This window comes from Pinus tabuliformis, chromosome 4_1 (genome assembly GCF_031772625.1).
Source record: "Pinus tabuliformis cultivar Carrire ecotype Pingquan chromosome 4_1, CPIR1, whole genome shotgun sequence".
Taxonomy (NCBI): domain Eukaryota; kingdom Viridiplantae; phylum Streptophyta; class Pinopsida; order Pinales; family Pinaceae; genus Pinus; species Pinus tabuliformis.
This window is the reverse complement of record NC_142303.1, coordinates 961,989,716-962,002,204: the sequence shown is the minus strand read 5'-3', so window position 1 is coordinate 962,002,204 and position 12,489 is coordinate 961,989,716. Positions and strand designations below refer to the sequence as shown.

The window sequence follows — 12,489 nt, the reverse complement described above, 5'->3', positions numbered from 1 at the left end:
ACCAGTATCACTAATAGCTAAAGACCTTGACACAGGACAGAAACCTTGTGTGACAAATCCTTGACGATTTGTTGATGCTGTAAGAGTAACACTGGTTGCATGACATTGACTTATGTGTGACTGTAACAATGATAGCAATGAGCATCCTATTGATTGGTTGTATATTGCATATTCATCACCCTCATTTCTACCTAATTCTATCTTTGTAAGCGTGGCTATTTGCATACACAGTTCATTTCTAAGATTGTGAAAGATGGATTATTGGAAACAGTGAGCCAAAGCAATAAGTCATCTTTGAAGAGATTTCTCACCTTTGGACTGTTGAAGACTGATATGTTTGCTGAGGATTCTTGTGGAAGAGTATTGAAATTACTTACGGTTATACGAATATTTTGGTAGATTTGACGAGAAGACAAGGGTTTCTGGTGTTTTTGGTTTCTTCATAGAGGGTGTCGTTGGGTTTCAATTTGCAAGGTTATTTTCCTTGGAAAAATGCTGGTAGCACGGACTGTTGAACATATATATATCGACCTCTCGCAGAGGGACGCTCCATCAAGAATATGTGAGCATTACAAGCATCCTCAGTGTGGACTAATAAAATGGAACCCATGATATCATGAAGCTCCCTTAACCATTCAAAATGTTCAGCGTTGCCTGAGAGATGTGAACATTAATATAAGAACAGGAAAAATGGGCATTTTTCTGTTAATGGCAGATCTGAAAATTATGCTCTTACCCATTGGATACTGAGAATCAAAATGTTCAACATTGATACAGAGATGCGACTTTAATATAAGATTAGATGAAATGAACATTTATATATTGATTTCAGATTTCATGTATCTTATTGATATGTAACAAAACTATGCTTATACCCATGAGATACAGAGAATCCATAATCAACCTAAACTCAATGAAATAAAACAATCCATAAGAGAAACACCAAGCCATGAAAATTTACAAAAATAAGATCAAATATCTAATGAACGCATACCATACGTGTGACAAGATAAAAATGTAAATTACATTTTTCTAAATATCAAGAGATTTGCATTTCAAATTAATTTCAAAATAATGGTTGAGAAGCTCATTTTACAGTCGAGTCAAAATAATGATTGTGTTGGGTAAGAGATTGTGTTAAGAAGCTCATTTTATAGTGGAATATGAAAATTATTTGGGATTTCATCACTTTTTAAAACCGGTCTACATTTATCTAATTCTAAATCTATTATGAGCATACAATTTTACAACTCATAAATTTGATCCTCTACAACCTAACCCTAATAAATCCAGATTGATTAGATTTATCTAATTCTAAATCTATTATGAGCATGCAACTTTACAACTCATAAATTTGATCTTCTGGACCCTAACCCTAATAAATCTAGATTGATTATATTTGAAGTTAAGATAAACTTACAGATCTTTTAATACAAATCTTTGAAGTGAGTAGTAACAGCGAACTTACCCAGAAAATAGGCTTTTCACGTCTCATGATATCGATTGGGGTCCAGCAAGATTCATCGAGGCAGTCCCTGAATTCGCCATCATCATTAAGTGGCGAGGCTGCAGTTATGGATGATGTGTAAATTACACGCCTCACAGACTTTGCCTGACTGCAAGTCCTCAAAATATCAAGAGTACCATTCACCTCAGCTTCGATAACATTCATCTGTGTTTGAAGAAAAAGTACATTAAAAGGGAAAATTTATATCCAAAAAAGGGGTCAAAATCCAGTAATAAATTCGTTGTTTCCGGAAGTTGTGCATTCGGGTGGTTGTTAAAAAATACCTGTGCTTCAATGGCGAAATCCATTATAGTTGCCAAATGACAAATGTACTCACAACCCTCAACGGCAGCATGGAAGCTTCCCTCTTGGCGGAGGTCGGATTTGAAGAGTCTGAGCCTCTCTTTTTCTCCTGGCAGGCACAGAATACGGCGAGTTTTGCTATCGTTGCCTGCAGCATGTGAAAGACGGTTGACGGTTCGTATGGACCGTCGCGCCTGGCATTGCTCAATTCAAATCAATGGTTAATGATTACCCGATCATCTAACAACCAAATCGAATGGCACATATTTTGACACGACAACAGTTTGGAGAGTTCATTTCAGAGGGAAACGCCTTACGGCGTAAATATGTAAAGAAATAAATATGCTAGGCAATAAATATGTAAAGTAAAACAGAAAATAGAGCCGCGTGACGAGACACATCAAAAGGATGGATGGGAGGCTAAATTTTTATAAACAATTCATACTCCAATTTTTATTCTGTGTAAATATAGACACAGTGTGAAACAATTATCCACAATTATTTTCTCTAAATATCCTAATGGCAAAGGAAAAAAATATCACCTAGAAATTCCAAACTTATTATAGATTGATTAGTGGAACATTTGAAATAAGAAACTACACCTTGTTATCAATATATCAAAATATGATTTCAAATCTCATGCCTCTCCTATCAGTTTTCATCACATGCATAGAATCAAAGGATCCATGAATTGTGTAAGAACAAATCTAAATGCCATAGTTTAACTAGCTGAGGAATTGTCTGGATTGTTATGGAAATTTAGGTTATATTTAGAAAATATGTGGTAAAGATTTTTGTAAATCCAAGTTATAGTTGTTAAATTTCAAAATTTTAAGTGTCCTAGACGTTTTTGATGGTGCTGAATCTATTTCTACTGATGATGCTGAATCTATTTCTACTATCAAAAATAAAATTCAAACACTGCATCTACAAGATTTTTTGAAATTATTTTGCCCAGATTCCAACCACTTTTGGCCATCCAAACAATTCCTCCGCATCCAATTCAAATGGACAAAGGCAAAGCAAGGCTATTTAAACAAAAGGATCAACAATTCTCGGAACAATGTAATAAAATCAGTTTTTCTTCAAAGAATGTAATAAAGTCAGTTTTTCTTCAAAGCAATTTACATGCTTTTTCTTTGATTGCAGATTATCAGGAGGACAATCTTATTTTCTCTATATTATAAACTTTGTGACTGGTTTTTATATGTTCAACAGAACTGATAAATTATATATCTTTCATACACACAACTATGAACCTTTATAAGAGTTCTTATACCATATTATTATTTTGACATATCTCAGCTGGTACTACGGCCATATATACAACATAAACATGTTTTTAAGGTGGTAGGGTACTAATAACTGGGCAAAAATTATTGCATCTCGGGTTTTTTATACTTGTTTCAGTGGCTCAACATCAAAGATATTCAGGTATTTGGGGATTTAAAAAGTTGCATTGATGGGATAAAAAGGCTCAATTGCTTTCGGCCTCCATTGATGTCATACAGGATGAAACTGTGTTAGTTAAAGGTTGTTGCGAGATTCTCACAAATCTTATATTCTCAGGATAAAGAGTGAATATTTTATGACCATAGAAACCCAACCTATGTAAGTAGGTGATATAAGTTTGAGAATATAGATACTTTGGAGATGAGTTGTTAGTCTAGTATGATGCTAGAGCCACATAAAAGATTTGATCATGGACAGATTTGTGATCCAGTGAATTAGTTTCCCTAATAAATCAAATGTCTTTTCTTCAATTCACTTACAACTTCATTCGTTGTTTGTATTTCATTCGGTTGTTGTTTTTCAATTCACTTATAACTTCATTCGTTGCCTGTTTTTCATTGTGTTGGATTTTTATTCCCAGCATGGCCAACTCCGCCAGTTTCCACACTGTGCTCATATTGACCTATTTTACCACTTATTCATCCCAAAAGATTTCAATATTTACTAACAAAATCATTTATCTCCCCGAGAGATAAAATTCAAAATCCAAAACACCATTACATTTCTAGTTCTCCAATATCTTCATACCCACAAATATGAATATATTTACATGAACAAAGCTTACATACGAGAGGATATGACTATTTTTCCTCAGCTCAGAGACATTTGTATCCACCAGTTCTCTCCCAGATATTATAGATACTCTAATTCATGGCTTGCATTCAATGGAATGTCGAGTCTTGTTTTTGAGTCGGTCACTTCTATAAAACATTTGGTCCTGTTCAATAACAAGATTGTTAGTTAAAACGAGTGGACATATAGTGATTTAGAAATTGTTTTTTCCTATCAAACACAAGGTTGGACATAATAGAGCATCACAGGGAAGTTTACCATGGACATATAATGGTAAATCAATATTTATAATTCTCCTTCACCGCAATATGCCACAAACGACACATGAATTTATGGTGGAATTTCAAACGCAAAGAAACTTATATTATACCTTGTTTTTCCCACGTGTCACTGTTTTGTTTTCACACATTTTTCCAAAACTGCCCAAAGAGAGATCAAACCATTTAATTTTTACGACAAATTTTTTTTTGACATTTTATTTTTAATGACAATTTTTTGTTTTTTATATATGAAAACATGAGACCTTAATCAATCAAGCAATTATATATACCTCTCAAGCAATAATATATGCCTCTGTTGAGGGTTCCTGCTCTCCTTGTTTCGATGTTTTTGACAGTACTTAGATGGCATAGAGACATGCATGGCGTAGACGCTCAAATCCTCCTCTGCCAATTTGCGTTACGAAGCCACCGGTTATTTTCTCGATCTCAACTAAATTTTATGCATTGGGATGATGCTAAGTCATGCGCAATTTTCAGCTCAATCAAATGAATTTTAGCTACGGGAATATTGTAAGATGTCGTTACAAAAGTTTCAAAATCACTTACAAAGTATTTTTGACTGAGACACAGACCAAAGGAAAGCACGGTTCAGCCCCTCACTACTTCGAGAAGCAACCCCAACACTCAGAGACGGTTCCTTCGTTCCTTACGAGGCAATTGAAACATACATCCAGATAACTAAAGAAGCCTGTGTTGACCAATCTCTTTGTACAGCATGGAGACGGTATTGCTCTCACATCCTTATCCAACAGTTGCGAAACAAGATCAACCATAGGTCAGGGAAGTTTACCATGGACATATAATGGTAAATCAATATTTATAATTCTCCTTCACCGCAATATGCCACAAACGACACACGAATTTATGGTGGAATTTCGAACGCAAAGAAACTTATATTATACCTTGTTTTTCCCACGTGTCATTGTTTTGTTTTCACACATTTCTCCAAAACTGCCCAAAGAGAGATCAAACCATTTAATTTTTATGACAACAAAATTTTTGACATTTTATTTTTAATGACAATTTTTTGTTTTTTATATATGAAAACATGAGACCTTAATCAATCAAGCAATTATATATACCTCTCAAGCAATAATTTATGCCTCTGTTGAGGGTTCCTGCTCTCCTTGTTTCGATGTTTTTGACAGTACTTAGATGGCATAGAGACATGCATGGCGTAGACGCTCAAATCCTCCTCTGCCAATTTGCGTTACGAAGCCACCAGTTATTTTCTCGATCTCAACTAAATTTTCTGCATTGGGATGATGCTAAGTCATGCACAATTTTCAGCTCAATCAAATGAATTTTAGCTACGGGAATATTGTAAGATGTCGTTACAAAAGTTTCAAAATCACTTACAAAGTATTGTTGACTGAGACACAGACCAAAGGAAAGCACGGTTCAGCCCCTCACTACTTCGAGAAGCAACCCCAACACTCAGAGACGGTTCCTTCGTTCCTTATGAGGCAATTGAAACATACATCCAGATAACTAAAGAAGCCTGTGTTGACCAATCTCTTTGTATAGCATGGAGACGGTATTGCTCTCACATCCTTATCCAACAGTTGCGAAACAAGATCAACCATAGGTAATGATTCAATGAATGCAGTTGAAGACATATCAATATTGAGCGATAATCCATTTGGGTTGGCCTTAAACTTTGGTAAAACCCACGCCAGCTTTCCAATCCCTCTCCAAGGGACTGCTTTGCCCCCAGGTTGCCAGAATAAAATGATCTGCTAACAGGAATGTACCTTTTAGTTGGTGGCTCACATAGAACAATATCAAGAACTTGCAGGGCTTCATGCAGAGCATCATCCTCCCTCCCAGATAGGAATTGACCTAAAATTTATAAGTATCTTGAACTGACGCTCCCTTATTGGACCACGTCCATCGTCCCCCTCAACAAGCAAGATGTTGAATTATTTTGAGGTAAAGGGCAATGGCCCAGCTGTGTACAAACGTCTTCCACCATCATAAATAGGAAACCTTTTACCCAAATGGGTATCTCTGTATCAGTCCCCCTCCACACCACCACGATGTCTCGCCTCCCCAGGCGCCTCACCTTCTCGTCTGTGCTCACCGCAACGTATCTTGTTGAAAGACGGTTGACGGTTCGTATGGAGCGTCGTGCTGGCACATATTTTGACACGAGAGCAGTTTGGAGAGTTTATTTCAGAGGGAAACGCCTTACAGCGTAAAAATATTTGACCGTTTTGCATTTTAAAAGACGTCCATTTTGCCGAACATAATTAATTTTCAACCGTACATCCTCAGAACAATGACAGGATAGGAACAGCTGAAATGTTCGTACCAAACATCGAGACGTGTGGTTCAGGTTAAGGGCAAACATTTTTCCTTGCACAGGAGAAATTGCGATACAGGCTACATCCCACAGGGTCCTTTCATTTGCTATTGCAATGCATAAAATTTGCGAAATTGCATAACTGCATAATAAATGGAAGATGTCACGAAAAGTGTGTTCCACTTGCGAGCAAATCTGCCCAATCTGCCCAGGTTTTTCATTACTATTGCAAGCCATCTTTCTCTCTTTCGGTTTCTGCCTGATGGGTATGGGAGCAGACTCCTGCATACGCTTAGCAAAGATTAAGCACGCAACCTTGCTTCGGAAAGACTTTGAATTCTTTCTTTTATTCAAAATATTCCCGGCAGGGTTTTCGGTAGAATGAGAGGTCTCGGGTTCGAACTCTGTGAGACGAATCCGATTATTACTCAATTTACTCTTCCTATCCCTACCATCAGCAAGCGAAACACTAACCGTGGTTCTGTGGACCTCCGGCTCTGAATCAGATTCTTCTTCCTTCGTCTTAACAGAAAAGACATTTTCGATGTAGCTAAGAAGGTTGTGCTCATTTATGCTGTCCATGGAAACAACCTGAGTAAACTGAAAGGCCAGGTGCTTATCCACATCCGAGGAGTCATCGATATCCTCATCGAAGCTTTTGTCTGCATCAAGCAGCACCATCTGGCCTACGAAGGAGTAGCCTGACCCCGAATGGTAGGACAACGCCAAAGCTAACAACCGATGGACGAAGCCACGAATCAAGCCGGGTACCCACGACACCGCCTGCGTCGCCACTGTTGCTATTCCTAGACGCTGCTTACGGATTCTGGGGAGCACTTGCCATACCAGAAGCGCTAGCCGCGTTATGTTGAACACATCTTCCAGTGGGCCGACCTCCAAGCCGGCCCACAGGGTGTACAGAAAATGCGCAAACGGCATAAGCCTGGGGACGATATCGCTCTTGGAAACTATATGCACAAAGTGTCTTCTGTAACGCGAATTTATATGTTTTGCCAATTTTGAATCCGCGAAGAGAGGGCATCCGAACGAATAACATTGAACTTGTTCGTGGCAAAACTTAGGGCTCGATTCCAACAATCTGAGGGTGAGCAACGAGGCAACGGCTCTTCCTAAAGAATGGCCCGTCAATACAATTTTGTTCCCTTGTATTAATTGGCGCCTAAGATACTTCAATGGGATGCTCTCGGCTCTGTCAAGAAACCCCACATGAGCAGCTCCCGCTCCCAGGCTCAAGGACCTCTGCATTATGTTGAGATCCGTTAGCGCATCTATAAACCCCGTGGTGCCTCTGCAGGCGATGATCATGTGATCTTTGGCCAGGCTTTTAACGACCAGAAGAACCTGCTTTCGGCCGATCTCGAAGCCTTCTTTTTGCAGCTTGTCTTCTTCCAGAAATTCATAGATCGCCGTTTCCGGCAAGCCGAATGTGGTATTCAGTGTTTCAAGTTCCTGCCGACGATTGTCGCTGTATGCAACGGCTGAAAGAATCAGCGCATCGGCAAGCCAGACGGGATGACGGTCTTGCTTGATTATTTGGCTGAGCGTGGCCATCGATTTTGTGGTTCTGCGAATACTAATGTCTCTCCCTCCACACCACCACGATGTCTCGCCTCCCCAGGCACCTCCTTCTCGTCTGTGCTCACCGCAACGTATCTTGTTGAAAGACGGTTGACGGTTCGTATGGAGCGTGGCGCTTGGCATTGCGCAATTCAAATCAACGGTTAAGGATTACTCGATCGTCTAACAACCAAATCGAATGGCACATATTTTGACACGACAGCAGTTTGGAGAGTTTATTTCAGAGGGAAACGCCTTACGGCGTAACAACTAGGCAGATAATAATCCTACATGAATCACAACACTTAGCTCCATGGAAAAATATGCATTGGAAAAGACCAACGCTAACAATATGTAACTCTCAATTCAGTCAAAATCTTTTCCAACATAGTTACCAACTACAAAATAAGTGCTTGCCTTTTTATCAAAAAACCAAAAATGCCATCTAGAAAAGGAAATAAAATCTCGTGAAAATGAGGCTTTTTTCATTTCGTAAATCAGGGCCGGTTTTGTTTTATTTAATGGTAAAACTCAACAAAGTCAACAGAGTAGCCTACGAAACAGAGTCATCATGTGCAACTTCCAAAACCAAATAAAATATGTGTAGGGAGGGACACAACCAGCAGCGTCGACGAAACAGACGCACTATTCACAATAAATGCAACTAAGTCTACAACATGAAACAGATGCAATATACACAATAGATGCAATTATGTGTAGATGGGCTCAATCTTCACGCCGACCAGAAGAAGCCCCACGTTTAGGAATCCTCCGTAACACTTCTTTCATATAAAATTTGATGTGAGAGTCATCACCATCGTCTGTTTCGGGTCTGGTTGTAAATTCTCCTGCAACCACTTCCATCCATCCACCATTTATACCCTGGTTTTCGCCTCTTCTTTCATTCAAACGCTTCTCTAATTCCATTTGTTCTCCCTTTGGCGTTGTAACAGAAAACCTAATTGGCACTTCCCACCCAGAGGGATTTTCTGTGAATTTAAGGGCAAACACCACTCTGTAGTTGGTATTCGGAGACAAAAGCCTGCAGTCGATTTGACCACGGATCTCCAACCACCAAACCACTGATAATTCCGCCAGCACCTCGAATCTGAACACAAACCATAACGTCAATGTATACTCTGTGAGGGTTTCCTCTGTTTAAAAACAAGGAGAGTTAACCAGGATCATGCGCTAGCTTGAACCCCATACAAAGAGCACACAACTTATAAAAAGAACAGACACTAAAAACAATCGAAAAAACTAGAGAATCATTGCTTCTTTTATGAAATAGAGAGCAAGGCCATTTATCTACGGCAGACTGGGAATACTCGGCATTAAGGTTGGGCGGTTGGTAGTTCACCCAACAACAGCAACAAGTCAGAAGTCAAATATACACAGCTTTTAGATCACTGTAAACATAACCACATGGTGAATGTACACAAACACACCTTATAACTTATAAGTGCAATTTAGGGAAGTATGAAAAGACGTGAAAAATAAAAAATGGGTCTGGGCTACAAGGTCTGGATAGATACCCTGTGTTTTGTGGATGAGTGTTTGCAAAGAACCAGACCCTGAGAAGGGAGTAACACCAATGCCTAAACACTTAGGAGTTGAAACTAAAGACGAACTCACAAAAATGTATCGAAATGCATGAACATGAGGCCTGAGGAGGTTGAAAGATCCAATTAGGAAGTATGATTAAATCTCTGAAAAAGAGGGTCAAGTAACCACAAAGAACATGATTGAATTCTGAAGCGGCAAAAAAATGAGATGCAGAGGCACAGAGACGGCAAACACTAATAACTGTCATATTAATGTTCCAAAGAGCTTGAAAGAAAATTGGTGTTGATTAAGAACCACAACAAAGACTTCAAACGAATACAAACACCAGAGTCCTGTAAAGACTAAAAACTGCTAACCGAAAGTATGACCAAAACTCTAAATGAATAAAGTAGGACCAAATTCTAAAAAGAATCAAGTGACCTATAAAAGTCTACATAAAATCTTCAACCTGCCACAGAAGGCTAAGCAAAGACAAAATGTGTGCAACTTCCCTGCAAGTGCAATCAACAGGAAGACCCAAAGCGAAGAGGGTATTCAATACATCAAGAGGAAGGTACTCATTAGGCGTTCATTTGGCTTTCTCAGAGTCTCTTACCGCCTGGGCATCTGACCTTTGATAGATCATAGCCCAAACCTAAGCTCCCCAGGGAAATATCCAGTGATCTCCGCATGAATCGTGATTCAGATAAACCCCAACCACAACATTGATCCAAAGGCATATCCAGTAATCTCAGCATGATTCAGATAAACCCCAACCACAACATTGGTCCAAAGGCGAAAGACACAACTGTGCAAAAATTGACTCCCACCCAGCTTCCACTTACATTAGAAGGATCGCTTTGAACACACGCAATCCTCCATACCTGTAGAGCAATGTAGGCATTCCTGAGCCTCGTTTTCGGAAAATACAATATGGGGTCGACCAAAAAATTAGCCCCAAAGAACTCCAAATCATCGTCATGCTCTAAAGCCAATAGCTGCCTGCATATGATTTTTGAACCAGATAACTCCATGAGAAGCCATCACAGAATACCGTGACCTCAAAACCAACAAGAGAAGGAGACCCTTAAACAAACAAATTGAAAAATAAAAAGAAGAAGATTGATAATCAAACCTGGAGTCACATGTAACCCAATTTCGCTGGGGATCCTTCCAGCCAGGCCATCTATTGTTGTTCCAGCAGAACAAAAACATATGAATATGAATTATTAATGAGTTGATGAACGGCGTTTTCCCAAATATGACAACCAAAACCCTGAGAATAAGTGATATATAAATACCTTTGTGCCCCCATCTATGAGAATTGGATCGACGAGGCGAGCGCACAGTTTTACCATTGAAGCTGGGACAGGGGGGTCAGCCCTGGATACGATCTGGTGGCATATTTTAAGAAGGGATTTGTTCCACAGATCGCCCGAATAGGCCACAGAATTGAAGAGCTTGGAGACAACTGACAATCTGCCAATGTCGCACGGCATAGTCAAGGAGAAAATGACCAGTATACAACTCTCTGGCAGGTCCAACATACCTGTCTCGCGTTCAGGTTCAGGATCAGGCACTAATCCAGCAATTGGGTTCCCGATGGCTGCCATGGCTACCTGCTCTAAAAAACATACAAAGACCAAGTAAGTAGTTTTGGACTCGGCGATGATAGGGTAAATTTTACGGTTCAGTGTTTCAAGTTCCTGCCGAGGATTGTCGCTGTATGCAACGGCTGAAAGAATCAGCGCATCGGCAAGCCAGACGGGATGACGGTCTTGCTTGATTATTTGGCTGTGCGTGGCCATCGATTTTGTGGTTCTGCGAATACTAATGTCTCTCCCTCCACACCACCACGATGTCTGGCCTCCCCAGGCGCCTCCTTCTCGTCTGTGCTCACCGCAACCTATCTTGTTGAAAGACGGTTGACGGTTCGTATGGAGCCTGGCGCCTGGCATTGCGCAATTGAAATCAACGGTTAAGGATTACTCGATCGTCTAACAACCAAATCGAATGGCACATATTTTGACACGACAGCAGTTTGGAGAGTTTATTTCAGAGGGAAACGCCTTACGGCGTAATTACTATGGCCCATCCCATTATTAAATTATTCCCTTGGGTACCTCCCTCTATACCCCATATTATCTCCCCTAGGTATATAACAATCAATCAGGCCCCAAACTCTTATCTTTAGGACATCCCTTCAAAACCTCCCAAAGTTCCTCCTTTGTTACTAGACGACCCACAATATCATTATCCTCCCTCGATTACATATTTGATAAATGTTCCAAGCATTGTAGCTATGCAGAAAAATCCATGTTACATTCCCTGAATGTGCTGCTAAAGTGCTTGACCGCTGCCCATTCCAAATTTGATTGAGACTCAAGAAATTGACCATCACAATCCCATATGTTGCGAAAGGCATTGGACTGCTTCCCAATGTTTGCATGAAGGTGAAAAAATTTAGTGTTCCTGTCACCAAGGGACACCCACGTGGCCCGACTTTTTAATGGCGACCTCTTGTAACAAGAGGATAACCCTATTTTTCTCCTCTAGGCCAAAAATATACTTTTTGTACCACTCTGAAAAGAACAGAGGGTCAATGGGATCATTATATAATCTAAGGTTGTCCTCAATGTCTAACAGGTCACATATCTCTGATTGCTTATGATCTTTGGCCTAACGACTGGCCACCTTTTTCTGAGTGTTAATCTTATCATGAATTTAAGTCATACTACCTGGTGTGGGAGCGGCCAGTTGACAAGACCAAACCTAATGGACCAGATCCCTAAAATCCTTCAACCGAAGCCAGTGTGAGTTGAATTTGAACAAATAATGTCTCCTTTCACCCAAGGGTTCCCAACATAGAAGAATCATCAGGCAAT

At 39.7% G+C, this 12,489-nt stretch overlaps 1 protein-coding gene across 2 annotated transcripts; it reads right to left on the bottom strand.

Moving 5' to 3' along the window:
• Positions 1-8,505: 8,505 nt before the first annotated feature.
• On the bottom strand, positions 8,506-11,510 carry LOC149179352 (uncharacterized). 2 transcript variants are annotated; one of them, XM_089420611.1, is made up of 4 exons: positions 10,906-11,510; positions 10,740-10,790; positions 10,450-10,606; positions 8,506-9,167 (listed from the first exon to the last, which is right to left on the bottom strand). In XM_089420611.1, the coding sequence occupies exons 1-4, from the start codon at positions 10,917-10,919 to the stop codon at positions 9,057-9,059; spliced, it is 333 nt and encodes a 110-aa protein (XP_089276737.1). In that variant the 5' UTR covers positions 10,920-11,510; the 3' UTR covers positions 8,506-9,056. The 2 variants fall into 2 exon arrangements, with proteins under 2 accessions (XP_089276737.1, XP_089276738.1); XM_089420612.1 differs by having other exon boundaries at positions 10,489-10,606.
• Positions 11,511-12,489: the final 979 nt, after the last annotated feature.